Genomic DNA, 23,800 nt, shown 5'->3' with positions numbered 1-23,800 from the left:
GTTATAAAACAGAAATTGTCAATAAGATAATTAATAGAGTGAAACTGAAATTGGCCACTAACCTCACTCCGATCAAAACCACAAAACCTAAGATTGTAACTTTTACATTCACTAATCCAGCCATACATCAAATCACTAATACTATTAAGAAACAAGAAATTAATATTACACGTAAAACTCAAAACACAAACCAAAATATATTTTTCAATCATAACATAGTAAATTCACGCAATAACCAATACCAGTGTTCAGGAATCTATAAACTCACTTGCACAGAGTGTGGATTTTCGTATGTTGGCCAAACTGGCAGAAGTGTTATAACGAGATACGTAGAACACGTAAATGCTGCAAAACATAATAAACATTCAGGTATGAGTACTCACATGCAAGAAAAAGGACACCACTTTACGACTATAGAAAGAGATTTAAGAATAATCAGAAAGATCGAAAAGGGAAGATTGATGACTGAATTGGAAAATATATACATCCACATAGACCAACTTTTCAACAAAAATAAAAACTTGAATGATGAGATTGAAGTTAAGAACCCCTTAATTGAACAATTACCAAATTTAATACAAAGATTTAAGTTTGATAGACGAAAATTTTCAAACATTTTCATTCCTAACAATATCAACAGTCACTCTACACAAATAAACACCCCATCCTATACTACTTCTAGATATTCTCTCCACAAATCACTCCATCCACTATGGCGCCGCCTACTGCTACTTCCCCTTCCCACTCCCCGCGGTTACGTATCCACACGTTACAACACAAGGAGTGCTAGTGGAACTACAGGCTGTCGTCAGGCAGCTGTGAACACTTAACAGATACACAGGCAGGAGTCGAATGGATAAGTGATGATCCTTTAATGCAAGGCTTCAATATTTTATTATAATATATCTTTACAAAATTTTCTATTGTTACAGATTTGTCAACAAGCACATTGCTTCATTTGGAGAAATTATATTTCAACTGTCAACATTAAGTTTGGGTGTCCTATTTGACCAAGGCCCTATCCATACACACGGAATTATAAATCTTGAACAAGATAATTGTAAAGTTGTATTACAACAAGTTTCAACGTATTTTCATTCAAGTGTGTAACAATCAATACTTACAATAAGAAACGGCAGTGGCGGTTCGTGCATGAAGGGCTTTCGGGTGCCGCCCCACCGCCTTTTAAAAAACACTTAATGTTATTTCACTCTGTAATTGATTACATACAGAGATGGACAAATGTAGCGTAGTCCAACTTATAGTGGTGTGCTGTTGACGTCTATCAATACCTTATAAAATACGACGTAATCTTCTTCGAATATACAACAGCTAAGAAGAAGCCAGCATTCAACTTACTGTTCTTCTTTATTACATCATTTAGTGCACAGTGGTCTTTTATAATATACGGCGCACCGAACTTTACATAACTTCCGCTCAGTGCTTCGTCAATTGGAAGAGTTATTATTTTTAATATATCTCTACTCAACTTCCCACATGGTATGTACCTTTAAAAAGACTGTACTTGTGTTTACATTGTTTATGTTTTCTTCGATATTTACGCTTTAATTTACTTCAGGCTGATGATGACCTATTACTAGGTCGAAACTAGTCCCTATGTAATTTTCATTTTGTATTGAAAAGGTGGACCAATAATAATATATTATTTTACTCTATTGTAATCACAGTTCAATACGGATCTATCATTATGAAACTTATTTCTTTTAATTATACAATGTTACCTTTATTATTTCGGCTGTAAACATTTTGCTTTACCTATTTTCAAGAAAATGGCAATGGCTTTCAAACCGCGGCTGCTGTCCAGCACGCTCGATGTTTTCTCTTTAGTCGTGAGGCGTTTGGACTGTGGCAGCAGAGCCCTGGGTAGGTCCCACACTTTGCAAGTTTGCGGGGTGTGGGAGGAGCCTAGAAGGACGATGTGGGCTTGTCAGGGAAAGGAAGAATGCAGGCGGGTGTTTGGTCAGCAAGGTTAGTATGGCCTGTCCGGCAGAGCCCTCAGAAGGTTCCTAGAGTTTAGCAAGAGTGCGGGGTACGGATAACGAAAGGAGCCTGGAAGGATGATGTCGACTTGTCAGGAGAAGGAAGAGCGCAGGCGGGTGTAAGTGCTGAATGGTGGAGCACTCAGCACATCACCAACCACTTTACAATGTACCTAGGTCTTTCCCCCCATGTCTTATATGAATTGTTGTTAGAGATAATTCCAAACCATTTTACAAAACAATGTATTCCATTATAGTGACTATTTAAATAATTCAGTTTTATAAAGAAGCTAAAATAAAGATTCAAAATGTAACCATAACGTGACAGTACTATTTGTAGTGTGATCAAATTGGTAAATACGTTGTCATGCTGTGTAATTTGAGCAAGGAGAGAGAAATTTTGGAGTGCACTGTTTATTTGTTTTCATGAATATTGTTATTATCACTTGTGATTGTGATCAGTGAAACAGTGCAGTTCCTTAATAGTCGGGATTGCATTAGCTGTTGGCCTATTAATGTATGTGTAGTGTAGTGTAGTTAATTCATTAATTAATGTAATCCAAGCAGATTTCTATTTAACTAGTGCCATCAGATTATTATTATTATTATTATTATTATTATTATTATTATTATTATTATTATTATTATTATTATTATTATTATTATTATTATTATTATTATTTCTTGCGAATCAGCCAAACTTAGGACCACGCCAATACCACTTCACTTCCTTCTAATCATCCCTTCTTCCTTCCTCTTTCTCCACAGTGCCTTCATTCTTTCAGAATGTTGCGCTCTTCTCTCTTCAGTCCATCTTCCCCCTCTGCGCTCTTTCTTTTCTTCAACCAGAACTTTTATGTTGGAAAGTCTTTTCCTGAATTGGTCTCTATCACGACATTCTTCATCTACAATTCCCAACCTCTTGAGTTCTTCCTTCATCTGGTTGGCATATCTCCCCTGGCTCTTCAAGTAGTATATTTTATTAAAAATTTGTTTATTTAACCTTGTTGGATCCATTCTGACCATGTGTCCATAGAATCGCAGCTGTCTTTTCCTTATCAATCAATCAATACTGATCTGCATTTAGGGCAGTCGCCCAGGTTGCAGATTCCCTATCTGTTGCTTTCCTAGCCTTTTCCGAAATGATTTCAAAGAAATTGGAAATTTATTGAACATCTCCCTTGGTAAGTTATTCCAGTCCCTAACTCCCCTTCCTATAAATGAATATTTGCCCCAGTTTGTCCTCTTGAATTCCAACTTTATCTTCATATTGTGATCTTTCCTACTTTTATAAACGCCTTTCAAACTTACTCGTCTACTAATGTCATTCCACGCCATCTCTCCGCTGACAGCTCAGAACATACCACTCATTGTTGTTTCCAGGTCTTCTGTTCTTTTGTATATCTCCTTATTTGAGCGTAATCTGTAGTTTCCCTCTACCACCCTTGGGCCATAAATCCTCCTCAATATTCTCCTTTCAATCTTTAGTAGTTTTTCCAGGTTCGTTAGTGTTGCTGTTTCCACCCCATACAGAATCACTTGTTTTACCACAGCATCATAATGTCTTAGTTTCGCATTGATGGAAAGATTCTTTTTGTTGTAAATGGCTTTGGTGGCAATGTTTAGCCTTTCCAACTTAAGTCTTCTATTTTCCATGGCCTCTTTATCCATCCCGTTGCTGCTGATAATTTCTCCCAGGTATTTAAACTGCTTTGTGACCTTCACTTAGCCATATTTCGTCTTCATTGTTCTCTTCACATAATTCCTGTCCGTGCTCATCATCTCTGTTTTCGTGAAGGAGATTTTTAAACCTGTTTTCTCAGCTATCTCCTGTAGTTCATTTATCTGTGTTATTGCTTCCTGTTCTGTCTCAGCGAAGAGTGCCAAGTCATCAGCAAAGGCCAAACACTTGGGTTTGACATGTTTATTTTTACTACCTACTGTATTATAGCACCTGAGTCGTCATGTTTCCACAGTGTTTTCATGACCTTATCTAGAACCACGTTGAAGAGTGTTGGGGATAAGCTGTCACCCTGTCTCAGACCTGTTTTTATCTGGAAGGGTTTGCTGATCTCTCCTCGAAATTTCACTTTGGATATGGTGTTTGTTAGTGTTAACCTAAGTAAGTTGAGTGTTTTTTGATCGATGCCATATTCTCTCAAAATTTCCATCAATGTGTGTCTATCTATTGAATCGTATGCTTTTTGAAAGTCAACGAAAGAGATGAACATGTTCTTTGGCCGCGCATTGTAATATTTGATTATCATTTTTAGACTCAAGGTATGGTCCTGACAAGAGCGCCCTCTCCTGAAGCCACCCTGATACTCTCCCAACTTGTGGTCAATTTGCGGTGTCAGTCTGTTCAATAGGAGTTTAGAAAAAATCTTTTACGTGACAGATAAAAGTGATATTCCTCGGTAGTTGTTGACGTCTGTTTTCGGTCCCTTTTTATGTAGCGGGTGTATTAATGCCACTAGCCAGTCTTCTGGTATTTTCTCATCTCTCCAAATTCCAGAACAGTTCTGTCACTTCAGTGATAAAGGTGTCATTGGCTATCTTCCACAGTTCTGCTATTACTCCATCTTCACCAGATGCTTTGTTGTTCTTTAGGGAGTTTATTACTTCCCTTACTTCTTCCTCATCTGGTGGTTCAGAGTCTGGGTTCTGGATTGTGTCCTTCCCAATCTCCAATTTTTCCCGTGGTGATTCACAGTTAAGGAGGTCTTCAAAGTACTTTGCAAGGATCTCACAGTTATCTTTATTGTTGAGGGCAAGAGTTCCGTTCGTTTTCTTGAAATGCAGGCTCGGTGCTATATAGCCTTTAATTCTATTTTTAAAGGCCCTATGGAATAATCTGGTATTGTTTTTATTATTATTATTTTTATTATTATTATTATTATTATTATTATTATTATTATTATTATTATTATTATTATTATTATTATTATTATTATTATTATTATTATTATTCATCTAAAAGTATCATGGTGCTGGACAGTGAAAACTCGACCAATTGGGGATGGGAAAGAGATGGCGGCACAGCCCTACCAGAGTAAAATGTCATGAACTGCCACTGAGAAACGGTAAAACATGAGCTGCAGATAGCGAGATGATGAGCACAATAATTCTTTAGCCTGATCTCATAAAATGCTTTTTGAGCGTGTAATATAGTAATTTTTCAAGTTTATAAGAAGTGACAATGATTCTTCAAGATTTTACTAAAACATTTTAAGTAAACAACAAACTTTTGTGACTATAATAGTTTTAATCAAATATTGAACAAGATAATTGTAAAGTTGGATTACAACAAGTTTCAACATATGTTAATTCAAGTGTATAACAATCAATGCTTATAATAAGAAATGGTAAAACATGTGCCGCAGATAGAAAAACGAGCCTTTTTGACATTATATACAAGAAAATTGCAATAGTTTTAATTAAATGCGAATAGCTGTTATACTTAGATTACAACCAATTGACAATATACAAGAAAATTGTATTTAACCATGTTTTCTTAAAAATTGCATGAATTTTAAGCTTGCTAATGACAAATCAATCATATAAGTTCAAGGTCAATATTCCTAATTAGTCTCAAGATTCTAAAGTGGCTGAAGATGCTCAGAAAATGAGCAAAACATGTACCATGTTTTAATAATTTAGCAATAAAGGATGAAATCTTAATTTTGTAAACTGGTTGAGTATTGAGTAGGTGGAATAATAAATTTATTGTTTTTACTTTCATTTGATCTTCAATATGGGTTTTAAAATGAAAATGGTCACTTGCAATTGCCTTATCTGTGCCAAGAATATCTTGATGTTTTCGCAGGTATTTAACTTAGTCCATAATTACCTTTCAAAATTAATTTCATGCTTTTTCAATCCTTAGAAAGCTATTATTATTATTATTATTATTATTATTATTATTATTATTATTATTATTATTATTATTATTATTATTATTATTATTATTATTATTATTATTATTTTGTGTGTGTTCCACAAAAGCTGAGTATCTGTGAACTTTACTGCCTTGAAATGTTCTTGGTATCTTTGATTTAAGGTTTGTCCAGTCCTTCCTATATAAAACATTTTGCAATCGTCACAAGTGAGCCTATATACTCCCGAATTGGTGTGGACATCTTTTTTATCGATACTATGTGAATTATACGTATGCTCTGATATTTTGTTTCTGGAAGCAAAAAACAATTATGAAATAAAATAGTGTGCTGATATGACTGTTTGTAATTAATAATAATAAATACTATCATCAACACTGTTATTAATATGGCTTTGATATTTTATAATGATTATAAAGAAAACTTAAGTGATTTGTTACTGATAATGGGGATTTTCCACAGTTAAGAGATAGGAATGATTCTTCCAGCCTAAAACAATCTTTCATTTTATATTGATCAACATACTGTAGCGCTGTTCAGATATGCTCCAATAATGACAGTTTAAGTCAAAAGATTGTTTTCTGTACCCAAAAGTGTGTTGCCTGATAGAAGACAAAACTTAAAAGTCGAAAATCTTAAAATGCCTATTATGTGTAATTAGTAACAATTTATTGAGGCAAACAAGTATAATATTCATGGTAATCACCATGGTGGACTGGAAGGGGATCATCATACCAATCTTCGAGAATGAGAATAGGAAAGATTTTTAAAAAGTATAGGGGAGTCACATTGATATTTCACTGTGCAAATGTGTTTGAGAAGATTCTGGAGAATAGAATCAGAAAGAGGGTGGAAGAAAAGCTAAGGGAAGAACAGTATGGCTTCAGATTAGGAAGATCCACTGTACTCGCAGTAAGACAACTGCAATAGCATCCTTTTGAGTGGGGTAAAATTCTACTGATGGCGTTCTTGGACTTTGAGAAAGCATATGATCATGTGTGCAGATACGAGGTATGGGAAGCCTTACAGATAAAAGGTGTCAAGAAGCAGACAGTAGAAAGAGTGAGGGAGATGTACCACGGGAGTGTCAGTTGTGTGAAAGTAGGAACAGACTGGATTGAGCAAAAAAATTGGATTAAGACAAGGAAGTCCTTTGTCACCTTTGCTTTTCATTTTAGTAATGGACGAGCTAATGACAAAAGTGGCAAGGAAAACTGAGGAAGGAAAAATGAAAGTGATGATGTTTACAGATGACTTGTTAGTCTGGGGAGAAAAGGAAGAGGATGTCCAAGAACAGTCAGATGCATGGGGAGATGAGGTGGAACAATATAGAATCAAATTTAATGCCAAAAAGAGCAAGATTGTGATCAAAACTAGAAAGGAGGAGAGACCTAAGAGAGGGATAATGATAATAAATAATGTTATTGGCTTTACGTCCCCTTAACTACATTTATCGTTTTCAGAGATGCCGAGGTGCTGGAATTTAGTCCTACAGGAGTTCTTTTACCTTCTAGTAAATCTACTGACATGAGGCTGATGTATTTGAGCACCTTCAAATACTACCAGACTGAGCCAAGATCAAACCTGCCAAGTTGGGGTCAGAAGACCAGCGCCTCAACCGTCTGAGCCACTCGGCCCGACGAGGGATAATGCTTGGAGGGAAACAGCGTAGGAAGGTAGAGATTTTCAAGTACCTGGGAAGTATCATAGAGGAAAGCGGAAGAAATGATCAGGAATTAATCGAGCGTGGAAGAAAAGCGGGAGCATTCCTGAAGCCTGGTTGGAGCAAGGATGTCTATAAGAGAAACAAGAGTGATATACAGGACATACTATGTACCTATTCTGACATCTGCAGCAAAAACTTGGGTAATGAGGCAGAGAGCTGTGACTGGATACAGGCAAGTGAAATGAAGTTTCAGAGAAACAGGGTAAGAGTGACAAGAATACGAAATATAAGAAATAAATTGACAAGAGATTCCACCCTTTCAATACAATATATCTAGTAAATAATATTACATCAGTCTTGGGACTAGTTTCAGCCACTTAGTGGCTATCTTTAGCCAAAATAAAATTATATGTGATAACGAAAACATATGTATACAAGACAAAAGACAATGTTGCAGGAATAATTATAACAATAAAATACATATAAAACAAAAATTATGGTTGTGTGTCATAATATGATGTCTTTAAGTAGAGTTAGGACCTCAGGCAGTGAAGTAAATCTCTATAGTGAAATGTACAGTATATCTAATTTCTGATGTGGAACACACACTGGCATGCTGGAGGAAACAGGCAGGTCATGGAAACAAACACCAGTTGTAGGAAGCCTTACAGATAAAAGGTGTTGAGAAGCAGACAGTAGAAAGAGTGAGGGAGATGTACCATGGGAATGTCAGTTGTGTGAAAGTAGGAGGAGAGCGAACAGACTACAACAGGTCTTTCATTTTTAGTTTTAACATAACTAGCTATAAAAGAATTAATATTTTCAAGTGAAAAATTTATAAATGAGGAAATTTTATTTCGTATTATGTATAGAATACTGTACATTTCACTATAGAGATTTACTTCACAGCCTGAAGTCTTAACTCTACTTAAAGACATCGTATTATTACAAGATCACAACCATAATTTTTGTTTTATATGTATTTTAAAGTTATAATTATTCTGCAACATTGTCTTTGTCCTGTATACGTACCGGTATGTTTTAGTTATCACATAATTTGTTAAATTTAATTTTGGCTGAAGATGACCACTAAGTAACTGAAACTAGTCCCAAGACTGATGTCAATTTATTTCTTACAATTGCACTTCAATGCGGAACAAAAATGAAATTTATAGCTTATAAGAATACATAAGATGAAAAATGAGAAGGTTAGAGATATAGTAAAAGAAGAGCCACTACAGAACAGGATAGATGCATCCAGACTTAGATGATATGGACACATAAAGAGAATGGCAGAGAAAAGGATACCCAGGAGGATGCACAAAATGGAGATAACAGGAAAATGACTAAGAGGAAGACCAAGAGAGACATTAAGAGGAGTGAAAGAGTGTGTGCAGTGAAGAGGAGAGGACCGGGCAATAGTGAAGAGGGAGAAGTGGTGGGAAGACTAGAAGAGAAAGATAGGCTTATGTTCCAAGCAAACCTGATGATGATGATGATGATGATGATGATGATGGTAGCAAGTTCAAACTTGTCTATATAAAATATATTGTACCTTTGCTATAATGCCTTAAAATATCAGTGCAGTAAAACCTCGATTTTGTGCTGAAACTTTGCACATACTAAACGAAATAAAATTTCATAATTTATAAATTTTTCACTTATAAATGTTAATTCTTTTATAGCAAGTTATGTTAAAACTAAAAATGAAAGACCTAATCAAGGAGTTGTGCCATACTAAATTTGAAAGGATTAAAATTAACATTCACATTTAAGTGTACTACTTATTTTTCAAACCCATTTTAAAGATTTTAGACCATATTTTCAAGGATTTTAGTGCCTTTGCTTGCCTATTTTCCAAGTTTTTATTGTCTAATGTTTGGTCTCTAATTATGAGTCTCATACATTGTGTGCGAATTGGAGAATTTAGTTATCAAATTTATTTTACTCTGCAGGTAAAACAATTAAGATATGCATTTGTTTAGTCTCTTAAATCAAAATATCATAAGTTTATAGCTTGTTGTGCCAAGTGTGATTTGTATGGTGTTTTGTTTAATTGACTGATAGCCTATTGTCCATTAAAATTTGGCATCTTTGAGTTATTTTCTTGTCCTGAACTGATAATCGTTTTGGAATTTGATGTCTGTTCTACAAATCATATATTTATAAAGTGAAGTAACTCCAACAAACATTCCCAGAATCTCTATGATACTAAACAACTGATTCATTTATAATAATTACAAGAAATAAAAATGCTCTCTTTGCTAAATCTGTGACCCGTAATTCCATGTTACTCACATGTAGAGAATTCATATATAACACAACACATATTAGCATTGCATAGTTACATTACTTCTGTGCAGTTCATGTACATAATTACTACCTGCTGAACAGGCTGCTTATTGACCGCTGGAGCAGTGTAAAGCCATCACAACTCTGCATTGAGAGTGCAGTGAAACAAACAGGGTAACACTTGTGTAACAGCTTAAATTAAAATGTATTCAATTATTTTATATTTTTCAGCTGTCAGACATACGAAGGTGGTTTTGCAGGCTGTCCAGGTTTAGAAGCTCATGGAGGTTATGCCTTCTGTGGGTTGGCTGCTCTTTCCTTGCTTCGAAAGGAACATCTCTGTGATGTTAAAGCATTACTGGTTAGTGGAATGTTTTATATTCATATATATTATTATTTCCATTTTACATAATATTGTAATTAACTGCATTAAATTGAAGCATACAGTCGTGTAGTGAGGTAAGGAAGCCACTAACTGGCACACAGTGCTATAAATGATTTAAATATTGAATTTCATTGCTCAGACTGACATTAACTTTTTAGTATATAGTATATGCCTTGTGGTAAAATATGGCAAGGAGAAATTAATGTTCTTAAATTCCTTATCGTATTTATACGGTAAAATTCCTATTATCTGGCATCAATAGAGTTGGACTATGTTAAGTAAAATATTTTATGGTTACTGGAATTTACTATGGATTATGTAAAAAGTGATGATTATTATTATATCCAGTCCAATATACCTAGTGTATGATCTTCTTTAATGTGTTTAAATACAGTGTGATTCAGCAGCCCCTTCCAATATCATTTGCGGCAGCCCAACTAACGTGCACATGATTATAGGGGTGATATTCCCCTGCAGGCGTACTGAAAATGAGAATCTACAGCCTGTTTCCAATTATTTGACCGGGTGAGGAATGGAATGAATGAAGCACCCATCTAGTGGCGAGGATAGGAATTGTGCCGGCTTACAGGTGTACTGTATGGTACTAATGTTCAGTGAGCACATTTTGCACACGATTCTGAACCATAGCGAAATGTTATATCATCCATTCGCAAAACATGACGCCTTGAAATCATGTAGCAATGTCCTTTTACCATGTAATAACGGAGGAATATGTTGACATGCTCCCTATTTATGGGAAAGCAAGACGAAACGCATACGAGGCACTATGTCTGTACCAGGAACGGTTTCCCAACAGGCGACACCCGGCTGCTACAACATTCTGCCGTGTCGAAAGACGTCTAAGGACAAGAGGCGTGATTTCCAACCAGCCACCAGTCCGTGATAGTCCCATTATATCGGGCGAAACGGAAGAGGCCGTTCTGGAGCTCCATGGCAGGATTTTGAAGCTCGAATGGAATTCTGTCGGTGGCTGTTAGGCATGCTGAACAATGATGTAGCATTTGTATCGCATATCTTGTTCTCAGACGAATTGTGCTTCCACAATAATGGGAACATCAATTACCACAACATGCACTATTGGAGTCCGGACAATCCTCACTTGGTGCGACAGGCGGTCCATCAAGTATGATGGGGAGTGAATGTTTGGTGTGGAATCTTGTGGGATTGCCTGATTGGACCTTATTTCTTTAAGGGTCTTTGGACAGGGCCGATGTTAGCTGCACTTTCTGCGTCAGGAACTCCCACTGCTACTGGAGGATGTGCCCTTGAACGATTGACGATGTAGTTGCAGCAGTTTGCCCATTCGTAACAACCTGAACGAGGAACTGCCAGGGAAATGGATAGGATGAGGAGGCCCTGTTTCTTGGCCCGCCAGATCACCGGATTTAACGCCGTTAGACTTCTTCTTGTGGGGACATTTGAAGAATGTCGTTTACACTCGAGCGCCGGAAAACCCCAACCAGCTCCGGCAACTCATCACGGATGCCTGCCAAACAATTACCTGGAATACTTCAGCGCGCAAGACGATCTATTGTACACTGGGCCTGAATGTGCATAAACCAAAAGGGTGATCACATCAAGCATTTGCTGCGATAAAACATAATCAAGGCAGTTGTGTTCCTATTATTTCCAGTCTGTATGTATCTGGCCTGCTAACTAATTAGCCACAAACATATTCATTCACACACAATTTGCATGAAAGCGGGTATTGAACTTACTGCGTGTAGTACGTATTAAAGAAATATTTCCAAAATTTGTAATCTTCGCCCCAAACTCGAACCTTTCACCTGACATGCAAGTGTGCTCTGCCACGCCTTTACCAACTACACTATGGTTCCGTATGGCACACTGGGCAGCTTATAGCAAGTATTAGGTTACTGTGGTCACAATATCAATTTAATGTTTCACCGGCATGTCAGGTTCATAGGATATAGAACACACACGCATGTCTTCCAGTGTTTAATACGAGTATAACATTACTAATACAAGTATAACATTACGGCGCCCTATCGTGGTGAGGCGGTAAATACAAGGATAACCGGTTGTGTTGTCCGAGCATACCAGCAGGGCAGATGTTTTCAGGACGGAATGAATATTGTGGGTTGCATAAAACTGCATTGGAAGGGGCATTTGAATCACACTGTATATTAGAAGTCTTTGTAACAAATAAATACAAAGGGTCCATTGTCCAAAAATAATTACTCCAGCATACAACATCGTCCCTTGAAGGTAGGAGTGTCATAAGCACCAAAAATGTAATTTTACAGGAAAGACAAGAAACTGTTGTTTTTTTTCACAAAGTTTTATTTCATTTTACAAATTATACACTAAGACTTTTTAAATGCTTCTATGAAATGAATTCTAAAAAATTATTACATTTTTTCATATATTATACTGTTAAAATGCATTGTATTTCACAAAATTGTACTTAAAATGAAATTGTAATGTAATGTCATTATGACATCACTTATGATACAACATTTCTAATACTTTGTACCTGTGTAGTATTACTTACATCACTTAAAACCTTAACTCTGTAATATTACTGAGCAGTTTTAGGCTACTTCACATTAGTAATAATGCACTGTAGTATAGCTGTTTTTATCAAACTAGGCAAATTGAAAAAGAAATGAATTCTGGAAGATGATTAAATTTTTCACTTATTATACTGTTAAAATGCATTTTATTTCACAAAATAGCACTTAATTTGTTGGGCTTTAAATTGTAATGTAGTATCATTATGACATTGCTTATGATAAAACATTTGCAATACTTTGCACCTTTGTAGTTTTATTTACATCACTTTAAACCTTAACTCTGAGAGATTACTGAGAAATTTATGCTACCTTACATTAGTCATAATGCACTGTAATATAGTTGTTCTCTTTATCAGACTAGGTAAATTGAAAATACTAATACAAAATAATGTATTATTTCATCAAGGTAATTAAGACAAATATTCCTTCCGAAAGGGACATAACTGAGTAAGAGTAATATACAAACACTTCATTCAAGTCAATGAAATCAGTGGACATTCAGATTGATGGACAACACTGAAAAGTGAACTGTTTTTTCCTGAATAAAGTTCATTTTTTTGCCTTGTGCCCTGCGGCCACGCTTTATTAAATAACAGACAACCACTTTGATGGTGGCCTCTTCAACTTGACCAGACTTTACTTTCGTAGACATACCAGTGTTACTAGGGTAACTGAAATGCAGTATGCTGATGATACCACATCATCGGCTCGTATACTTGAGGAATTGCAACAATCAGTCAACAGTTTCGAGGATGCATATGATCATTTTGGCCTCACCATCAGTGCCAAAAACCCAAGGTACTTGCTCAGTCTGCATCAGGGATTAACACCCCAGAATTTTACATTACCGTGTCAAACACCAAATTAGAACAAGTAGACCACTTCACAAACCTTGGGCGTATCTTGTCGAAGAGCTGTAGACCTACTTCAGAACAAGATATGGACACAGGTTTCGTGCTGCCCATGTGACCTTTGGTGAATTATCCCACAGAGCCTTCAGGAATAAAGAACTTTTGCACAAAATTAATGGTATACCAGGCTGTAGTCATCTCTACCTTCTCTATGGCTGTGAAATATGGACCTCATATCGCCGTAACATCAAAGAGCTGGAGCGTTTTCACCAGCAAAACTACGCTCCATCCTGAACATGAAGTGTGAGAACTACGTCTCCAGTCTTGAAGTTTTCGAGAAAGCATATGTTAAGAGTGTAGAAGCATTGGTTGTTGGCCATTGCATTAGATGGGCAATGCACGTGCGCCGTATGAATGACACCAGACCTTCTATATTGAACTTGACTCTGGTTCAAGACCATGGGGTTCCCCCTTGAGATGCTTCAAAGACCAACTGAAACAAGCCTTAAAGATGACAGAAATAAACCCACAAATCTGAGAAACACTTGCCGAGGACCATTTACTTTGGCAGCAAACTGTCTGTGCCTCAGTTCATCACTCTGGACAAGAAAGCAGCAGGCATGAAGAAATTAAACTACAGAAGACAAACTTTGCCAAACCCAGCCAAGATAACTATGACAAAAAACAGCTTCGTGATCACTAATACCATGTTTTCACTGTGTGTAAACGATCTGCCTGGAGTTTTACACCACACGAGATTGCACAGTAGAAATTTCATTCTGTATTGACAGTTTTTCATTTACATCAATTGAAATGTAAAAAAATCATCCTATTCAGTACATTGTAATATATTACATCTATAAAGGTGATATATCTACATTAACCATACATGTTTAGTGGAAATTAAGTCGTAAAGCATAAGTTACAATAAAACACAATTTCTGAATAAACTATTTAACATGTGGCGTATTAAAATCTTGGTGTAGTGTCCTGGTTACATATTATTGACACATTTAAAATCACTGTTTTGAGATCTAATTTCTTATCTTCTGTCTCTCTATATATATATATAAAAGTGGTGTTTAGATTAAAATTTCTCCATTTTTTGAGTTGACTTTCATCATAACCTGATGTTATTGTTGTCAATAATATACAGTATTAGCAAGATAAGTGTTATATCACGTATAGCTGTATGCTGTTAATATTAGCTGAAGTGCCATCAGATGGGTATCTATGTTATAATTAAATTGAAACAAGAAATAAATTGGTTCAACCTATTCAATACAAGGAAAATAAGAAATGTAAATTTTACATTCTTATTTGATTAAAAGCAGTACCGGTTTCGACCACTATTCTGGGTCATCATCAGCCGATTAGATAAAAATATAAAACAATTTGGGGAAGTTGGCGGAAGGAGGTGCTGATCTTGTACGTTTACGGCGGAGCTTATTTTGCTGTAGTTCACAAATAATCAAAATAAAGGTTTCTAATGGCATATTTCTTTTTTTCACTAATTTCATTTAAATTATAAGCTGAGTTCTTGTATTGATCAATGTTTACGTGGATATTTTCTAGAATATTAAGCAGTGGGCCCTTTTGCTCTAGACGTAAGATTGTTAGATCCCCGTTCTATTGTAGTATATTAGTGGTTAGCATTTTCATGGTGTTTGCTCATTGCTGAGAATCGGTTGTATTTTATAGCATTGCGGTGTTCTGCATATCTTGTAAAGAATGTTCTGGCCTGTCTGTCCAACATAGGATGAATAACATGTTTGGCACTCTCGTTAACATATACTCCAGCATTCATATGTTTATTATTATTAACTAGCTGTAGTACCCGGCGTTTCCTGGTCGGTTTTTGAATGTTTACCGTTAAGATTTGTATTGTCGTTAATTATGCCTGAAGTGAAATTTTGTAGAATCCCTTATTGAGATGATTGATGATTGATATTTTACGATCTATTGTGTAGTTTTAGAGTTATTTATGTGTGTTCAATTTCAAGTTTTAGATTATTTCATTTTTGAGTAAAACTTGGTCCTCGTGGAAGCCCCAATTGACTGGGAAATATCTGATCCTATTTTTTTTTTAAGGTATAATTCAACCGTCGCTCTATAGATAGGGTGTACACGATACCAACTCGCCACACCTGGGAAACTGGAGTTGGGAAATGATGATGACGATACCAACTGTCGTTAAAACTGTCACCAATCAGCCTTGCGACCCCAAAAACTGTGTATTCAGAACTAATATCGGTCATTTTAGACTATTTACCCCATATCAGCCCCTGTCCTATTGGAGGCTGAAGGGCTTAAACTGTATCTAGAGCATCACGATTCACCTCAGCAACACATAAACAATGGATTTGAGATTAATATCAGTTATTTTTAAATGTTATCCCCTCCCATTCCTCACCCTTAGCGGGGGTAGGAATTTCTCATCTCCATAGTATTTTTTTCTTTTTTCCAGTAGTAGGCCATAAGTGTACCAAGTTTGGTTGAGAGCTTTGTTGGAACATATATCTATAATCTTGATCATTTTGGGTGTTTTCTGTCTCATCACTTCTCACTCCCCATGCCGGTGGGATTGTACTTGGACATAGATGACATCCAGAATGTCAGTGTTCATCCCAACAACCCCATAAAATATGGGTTTGAAAATAATATTGGTCGTTTTCTATTATTATTACATTTCATCCCCTTCCAATCCCCACACCTAGGGGTGCTAGGGATGTCTGACATCCATAATATAATCCTGACGCTGAACGCATACCCATGCGGTATCTTCTGATCTCAATACTTGGTCCACCCTGATAATATTGAGGTTTCTCAGTCTGCCCGCCCTAGTGATAATGAGGGTTGTCAGTCGGTTTCTTTCCTCTGGACACAAGGGGTGTGTGTCGTTTAAAAGGCAAGTGAGCGCTGTCAAAAGCAAGGTTGTCATATTTTGTGTTAATTATTTAAACATGTTAATATTTAATTTATTCTGAAGTCAAAATATAAATATAAAAACCTGATCATAAACCACAACACAAACCAGTATCGCAGAATAATTTGTTTCATGCTTAACCCGTGCAGTGGTCGCAGATGTTAAAAGAAAGAAAGAACGAAAAAACAGGTAGAAGGAATTGGCAAATAAACTCGACAAAAACTAAACTTAAATTGATACCAAAGTCACGTCCTAGTTCGTGAACCATGGGCAACGGCTGAGTGGCCTAGTAAGTGGTCCTGAGAGTCGGGATACCAGTTGCTATGAAATGGGAGTGGGCATCTCGGACATATTCTGAGACCTGGCCCTCCTTGTGCTCAGGCGGCTAGGACTATACAATCCACCGGTGGTCCATAACCCGTTAGAGGAGAGATCCTCACTTGGACTATGTGCAAGTAGAGTAGCATCCTGCTTACAGAATTTACCGAGCTCAGAACATTTTAAGCAAGCCTCGGACCTATGGGAGTAACGGAGTCCCACTCCCATTTGACAGGCGAGGGACTCTTTGGAAACAACTCAGCGAACGAAATGGAATTCTATGGGGAGCTATCAATATTAAAATGGGGCTTTTGAAAGAAGGAAAGAAAGTAGAACTGGCTGAATCAGCAAAGAGGATGCATCTGGATGTGCTAGGAGTAAGTGATATTCGGGTAAGGGGAGATAACAAGGAAGAGATAGGAGATTATAAAGTGTACTTGACGGGTGTTAGAAAGGGAAGGGCAGAATCTGGGGTAGGGCTCTTTATCAGGAATACAATTGCATGCAACATAGTTTCTGTTAGGCAGGTAAATGAGCAAATGATGTTGGTAGATTTGTAAGTTGGAGGAATTAGGACTAGAATTGTGTCCGTGTATTCACCATGTGAGGGTGCGAATGAGGATGAAGTTGACAAGTTTTATGAAGCATTGAGTGACATCGTGGTCAGGGTCAACAGCAAGGATAGAATAGTGCTAATGGGCGATTTCAATGCGAGAGTTGGGAATAGAACTGAAGGATACGAAAGGATGATTGGTAAATGTGGGGAAGATATGGAAGCTAATGGGAATGGGAAGCGTTTGCTGGACTTCTGTGCTAGTATGGGTTTAGCTGTTACGAATACATTCTTCAAGCATAAGGCTATTCACCGCTACACGTGGGAGGCAAGGGGTACCAGATCCATAATAGACTATATCTTAACCGACTTTGAATTCAGGAAATCTGTTAGGAATGTACGAGTTTTCCGGGGATTTTTCGATGATACAGACCACTATCTGATCTGTAGTGAACTAAGTATCTCTAGGCCTAGGGTAGAGAAAGTGAAATCTGTCTGCAAACGAATAAGGGTAGAAAATCTTCAGGACGAGAAAATTAGACAGAAGTACATGGATATGATTAGTGAGAAATTTTGAACAGTAGACAGTAAGCAGATTCAAGATATAGAAAGTGAATGGGTGGCATACAGGAATGCTGTAGTAGAAACAGCAAGGGAATGCCTAGGAACAACTGTGTGTAAAGATGGGAAAAGGCAAACAGCTTGGTGGAATGATGAAGCGAGAGCAGCTATTAAACGTAAAAAGAAGGCTTATCAGAAATGGCTCCAAACAAGGGCCGAGGCAGACAGGGATTTGTATGTAGATGAAAGAAACAGAGTGAAACAAATACTTGTTGAATCCAAAAAGAAGTCGTGGGAAGATTTTGGTAACAACCTGGAAAGGCTAGGTCAAGCAGCAGGGAAACCTTTCTGGACAGTAATAAAGAATCTTGGGAAGGGAGGGAAAAAGGAAATGAACAGTGTTTTGAGTAATTCAGGTGAACTCATAATAGATCCCAGGGAATCACTTGAAAGGTGGAGGGAATATTGTGAACATCTTCTCAATGTAAAAGGAAATCATCCTGGTGGTGTTGTGAACAGCCAAGCTCATGGGGAAGAGGAAAATGATGTTGGTGAAATTATGGTTGAGGAAGTGGAAAGGATGGCAAATAAACTCCATTGTCATAAGGCAGCAGGAATAGATGAAATTAGACCTGAAATGGTGAAGTATAGTGGGAAGGCAGGGATGACATGGCTTCATAGAGTAGTAAAATTAGCATGGAGTGTTGGTAAGGTACCTTTAGATTGGACAAAAGAAGTAATTGCACCTATCTATAAGCAAGGGAACAGGAAGGATTGCAACAACTATCGAGGTATCTCATTGATTAGTATACCAGGCAAAGTATTCCCTGGCATCTTGGAAGGGAGGGTGCGATCAGTCGTTGAGAGGAAGTTGGATGAAAACCAGTGTGGTTTCAGACCACAGAGAGGCTGTCAGGATCAGATTTTCAGTATGCGCCAGGTAATTGAAAAATGCTACGTGAGGAATAGGCAGTTGTGTTTATGTTTCGTAGATCTAGAGAAAGGATATGACAGGGTACCGAGGGAAAAGATGTTCGCCATACTGGGGGACTATGGAATTACAGGTAGATTATTAAAAGCAATCAAAGGTATTTATGTTGACAATTGGGCTTCAGTGAGAATTGATGGTAGAATGAGTTCTTGGTTCAGGATACTTACAGGGGTTAGACGAGGCTATAATCTTTCACCTTTGCTGTTCGTAGTTTACATGGATCATCTGCTAAAAGGTATAAAATGGCAGGGAGGGATTCAGTTAGGTGGAAATGTAGTAAGCAGTCTGGCCTATGCTGACGACTTGGTCTTAATGGCAGATTGTGCCGAAAGCCTGCAGTCTAATATCTTGGAACTTGAAAATGGGTGCGATGAGTATGGTATGAAAATTAGCCTCTCGAAGACTAAATTGATGTCAGTAGGTAAGAAATTCAACAGAATTGAATGTCAGATTGGTGATACAAAGCTAGAACAGGTCGATAATTTCAAGTATTTAGGTTGTGTGTTCTCCCGGGATGGTAATATAATAAGTGAGATTGAATCAAAGTGTAGTAAAGCTAATGCAGTGAGCTCGCAGTTGCAATCAGCAGTATTCTGTAAGAAGGAAGTCGGCTCCCAGACGAAAATATCTTTACATTGGTCTGTTTTCAGACCAACTTTGCTTTACGGGAGCGAAAGCTGGGTGGACTCAGGATATATTATTCATAAGTTAGAAGTAACAGACATGAAAATAGCAAGAATGATTGCTGGTACAAACAGGTGGGAACAATGGCAGGAGGGTACTCGGAATGAAGAGCTAAAGGCTAGTTTAGGAATGAATTCGATGATTGAAGCTGTACACATAAACCGGCTTTGGTGATGGGGTCATGTGAGGCGAATGGAGGAGGATAGGTTACCTAGGAGAATAATGGACTCTGCTTTGAAGGGTAAGAGAAGTAGAGGTAGACCAAGATGACGATGGTTAGACTCGGTTTCTAACGATTGAAAGATAAGAGGTATAGAACTAAATGAGGCCACAACACTAGTTGCAAATCAAGGATTGTGGCGACGTTTAGTAAATTCACAGAGGCTTGCAGACTGAACGCTGAAAGGCATAACAGTCTATAATGATAATGTATGTATGTATGTATGTTTTTGTATGTTGTACCAACACAGATAGGTGTTATGGCGACGATGGGCTAGGAAAGGCCTAGGAGTGGGAAGGAAGTGCCCGTGGCCCTAATTAAGGTATTTCCCCAGCATTTGCCTGGTGTGAAAATGGAAAACCACGGGGAGCCATCTTCAGAGCTGCTGACAGTGGGGCTTGAACCCATTATCTCCCCGATGCAAGCTCGCAGCTGTGTGCCCCTAACCGCACGGCCAACTCCCCCCGGCAAAGGAAAAGTAAAATCACAATAATAATAATAATAATAATAATAATAATAATAATAATAATAATAATTCAAATACCTTAGGGAAATAATACCATGGAACACAAATGAAAAAGAAGCAATAGAACTCAGAACAACTAAATTTAAACAAGCACGATGACTTACCTGGCCAACCTATAAAAAAATCTCCTTCGATAAACGCTATTCTGAAACACTATAATTCCATAGTTAAACCAGAGGCAACGTATGCTAGTGAAACTTTATTCAAATTAAATGTAAAATCTACAACAGACAAATTACAGAAAACTGATAGAAGAATTCTTAGAACAATTATTAATAAAAAACACCAAGTTGATGGACAGTGTAGATTGTTGCCTAACATTGTCTATCGTAAATGTGAATCAATAATATCTACAATGCATAAAATAAGAATTTCCTTTTTCTGTCACATATCAAGATTACCAGACACCAGGATATTCAAAACAACTATTTGATTACTTTTTGAAAAATAAAATCAATAATAATTGGTTCAAAGAAGTTCAGGATGATTTGGAAGAATTGGGTATAACTCGGCAAGATATCAAAGACAGAAGAGAGAAGAGGATTTTGAAGAACAAAAGCATAAGTCTCAAACTAAAAACAGTTGAACGGAAACAATATACTATATCGGACACACAAAGGGCTTCCAGGTCGGAGAGGGTGAGAAAGTTCTGGGAGAAGAAAAAGAAAAAAATTAACTCAAATGTATTGATTTAAGTGCTCCAATATGTAAATAAATAATAAATATTGGAGTATGTAGTTCTGACATAAAATAGCCAGCAAACTTAACTACCTTTGAAACAAATGCAGTATTTACCTTACCTCTATTCGTCATCCTCGTCGTTGTCTGCTAGGTGAATTGCAAATCTATCTTGGTTGCTATCAGTGTCGTGTTTCATTTACTTCTCTTCTGTCTTAATGGTACTTCGAACACAAGCAGACCACCTCTCAGGACCGATCGTTCCAGCTCCTTCACGCAGAAGTTGACACACACTAGCACTCAAAGTTGGCGTAACATTATTTTTCCTAACATACGCCTTCAGCTGAGACCAGATTATTTCAGTGGGGTTTAAATACAGTGATATGGAGGGCATCGCAAAACTGAACATCAAACATGGACCAAAGATCCTCGAAACAGAAATGGGACGGAACAAAAGGGTCAAGAGGTTCCAAGTACCTTGGCGAGACCATACAGGAGAATAGACTAGAAAAAGCCGCAGTGGATGATCGGATCTCAGAAATGGGGAGAGGATACAGATTAACATAAAGCACTACAACACCGTGGTTAAAACAGAATGCCTGTATGCCAATGAATGCCTGACCATGAACTACAAGTTGGAGAAGCTAGGAGTCTTAGAAAGAAGAATCCTCCGAAAAATTATTGCCACTGTGCAAACTGAAGGCGAATGGAAACTTAGGGGCAACAGAAGTTTATCAGAAGGTGGAGAGAATCTCTGAGACCATGAAGAGGACGAGGCTGGCATTTCTAAGACATTTGTACAGAATGCATAGAAATAGACTTACCAAGCAGATATTTGATTACTTCTGGAAAAAGAAAACCACTACAGCATGGATTAAGGAAACTCAGAAAGATATGGAACGTTTAAACATCTTAGAGGTCCATATGTTAGACAGAAATCAATGTAGGGACACGATGAAAAATTTGGAAGGGTTTCAAGCTGAAGGAAGAACTAAGAAGACCGGAAGGGCCTGGACAGAACAACGGAAGCAGGCCAGCAAATGCATGAAAGAGTATTGGACACTGAGGAAACTCCATACAAAGAGAAAGAGATGTTGAAGCATGATCGTAAGTGGTCAGTTTGCTAGTAGAAAACATCAATGAGTCAATCCCATAATGATCTGAACGACGCCGTTGCATAATATCTCAGTGCAATCATCAATTGCTGTATTGGAGATATAGGTGAATTTCTTCCTGTAGGGTACTCTAACCTCTCTTTTGTCTGGCTCCATGGCTAAATGGTTAGCATGCTGGCCTTTTGTCACAGGGGTCCTGGGTTCGATTCCCGGCAGGGCCTGGAATTTTAACCATCATTGGTTAATTTCGCTGGCACGGGGGCTGGGTGTATGTGTCGTCTTCATGATCATTTCATCTTTATCACGACGTACAGGTTGGCTACGGGCGTCAAATCAAAAGACCTGCATCTGGCGAGCTGACCTTGTCCTCGGACACTCCCGGCACTAAAAGCCGTGCGCCATTTCATTTTCACCTCTTTTTTTATCTCTTCAAGTACTTCTCTCATGACAGGCTTTGGTAACCTATAGGCCTATCTCTCTGAAAACCTCTTTTCTGTGAGCTGAAGCATATCATTGTTGAAAGCGCCAGGCTTTCAGCATTTTAAGCTCCATTCATCAAAAATGTTCATCATGAAAAGGTCCGACTCATTGACTGAATGGTCAGCGTACTGGCCTTCGGTTCAGAGGGTCCCGGGTTTGATTCCCGGCCGGGTCGAGGATTTTAACCTTCGTTGGTTAATTTCAGTGGCTCGGGTGTTTGTGCTGTCCTCAACATCCCTGCAACTCGCACACCACACATAACACTATCCTCCACCACAATAACACGCAGTTACCTACACATGGCAGATGCCGCCCACCCTCATCGGAGGGCTGCACTCGGCTAGAAATAGCCACACGAAATAATAATAATAATAATAATAATAATAATAATAATCATCATGAAAAGGTGTAGTAATATTCTGTGTAAGGAGAAACATTCTACAGTACTGATTGGGGTGTATTTGGATGTTTAAAGAAAGAAAAAATGGCCACAAGCATCGCCCCAGAAACTTTGTCAATTGTAACTATATTGTCAAAGTAAAAAAGTTAAAGATCTTCTGAAGAAATGTTATGGAAGAGATTGGAAGAATGAAGAGATACTCATGTTATACTGATTCAATGAAAAGTCAAGTGATTTTAAGGAATGAAGAACACTTCAAAGCACCGTCTGCTGATGATGTTTTATGTGAAAATGTTCAAGACCATGACATCAATTTGCAAATACAGTGGACGCTGCTTATTATGATCACTCTTGGACGCAGATAATTTGATAACATTAACCGATTGATAACAGTAGCCAAAAAATGAAAATTGGTAGGTAGCCTACTGCTTTATTCATAACCTAGATGGACTACAATGAAACAGATACCGGTACACAGTACTGCAGTACAGTTAACTGGTTTCAACTATGTAAAATAGTCTCAGTCAGTCACTACTGATCTGTATTTGGGGCTGTTGCCCAGGTGGCAGATTCCCTATATGTTGTTTTCCTAGCCTTTTCTAAAATGATTGCAAAGAAATTGGAAATTAATTGAACATCTCCCTTGGTAAATTATTCCAATCCCTAACTCCCCTTCCTATAAACGAATATTTGCCCCAAT

The 23,800-nt window shown here is 37.5% G+C and overlaps 1 protein-coding gene across 3 annotated transcripts in view; it reads left to right on the top strand.

Moving 5' to 3' along the window:
• Positions 1-23,800, top strand: part of Fntb (Farnesyl transferase beta subunit) — a 339,753-nt gene that overhangs the window by 184,729 nt on the left and 131,224 nt on the right. For all 3 annotated transcript variants that reach the window (XM_067136752.2, XM_067136751.2, XM_067136753.2), the window contains exon 6: positions 10,086-10,215. In XM_067136752.2, the coding sequence (XP_066992853.1) occupies positions 10,086-10,215 (130 nt within the window). The remainder of the gene's footprint in view (positions 1-10,085; positions 10,216-23,800) is intronic.

The sequence above is a fragment of the Anabrus simplex genome, chromosome 1 (assembly GCF_040414725.1).
Source record: "Anabrus simplex isolate iqAnaSimp1 chromosome 1, ASM4041472v1, whole genome shotgun sequence".
Taxonomy (NCBI): Eukaryota; Metazoa; Arthropoda; class Insecta; order Orthoptera; family Tettigoniidae; genus Anabrus; species Anabrus simplex.
Note: the sequence above shows the minus strand (reverse complement) of the source record. Positions and strands in the feature narration are given on the sequence as shown.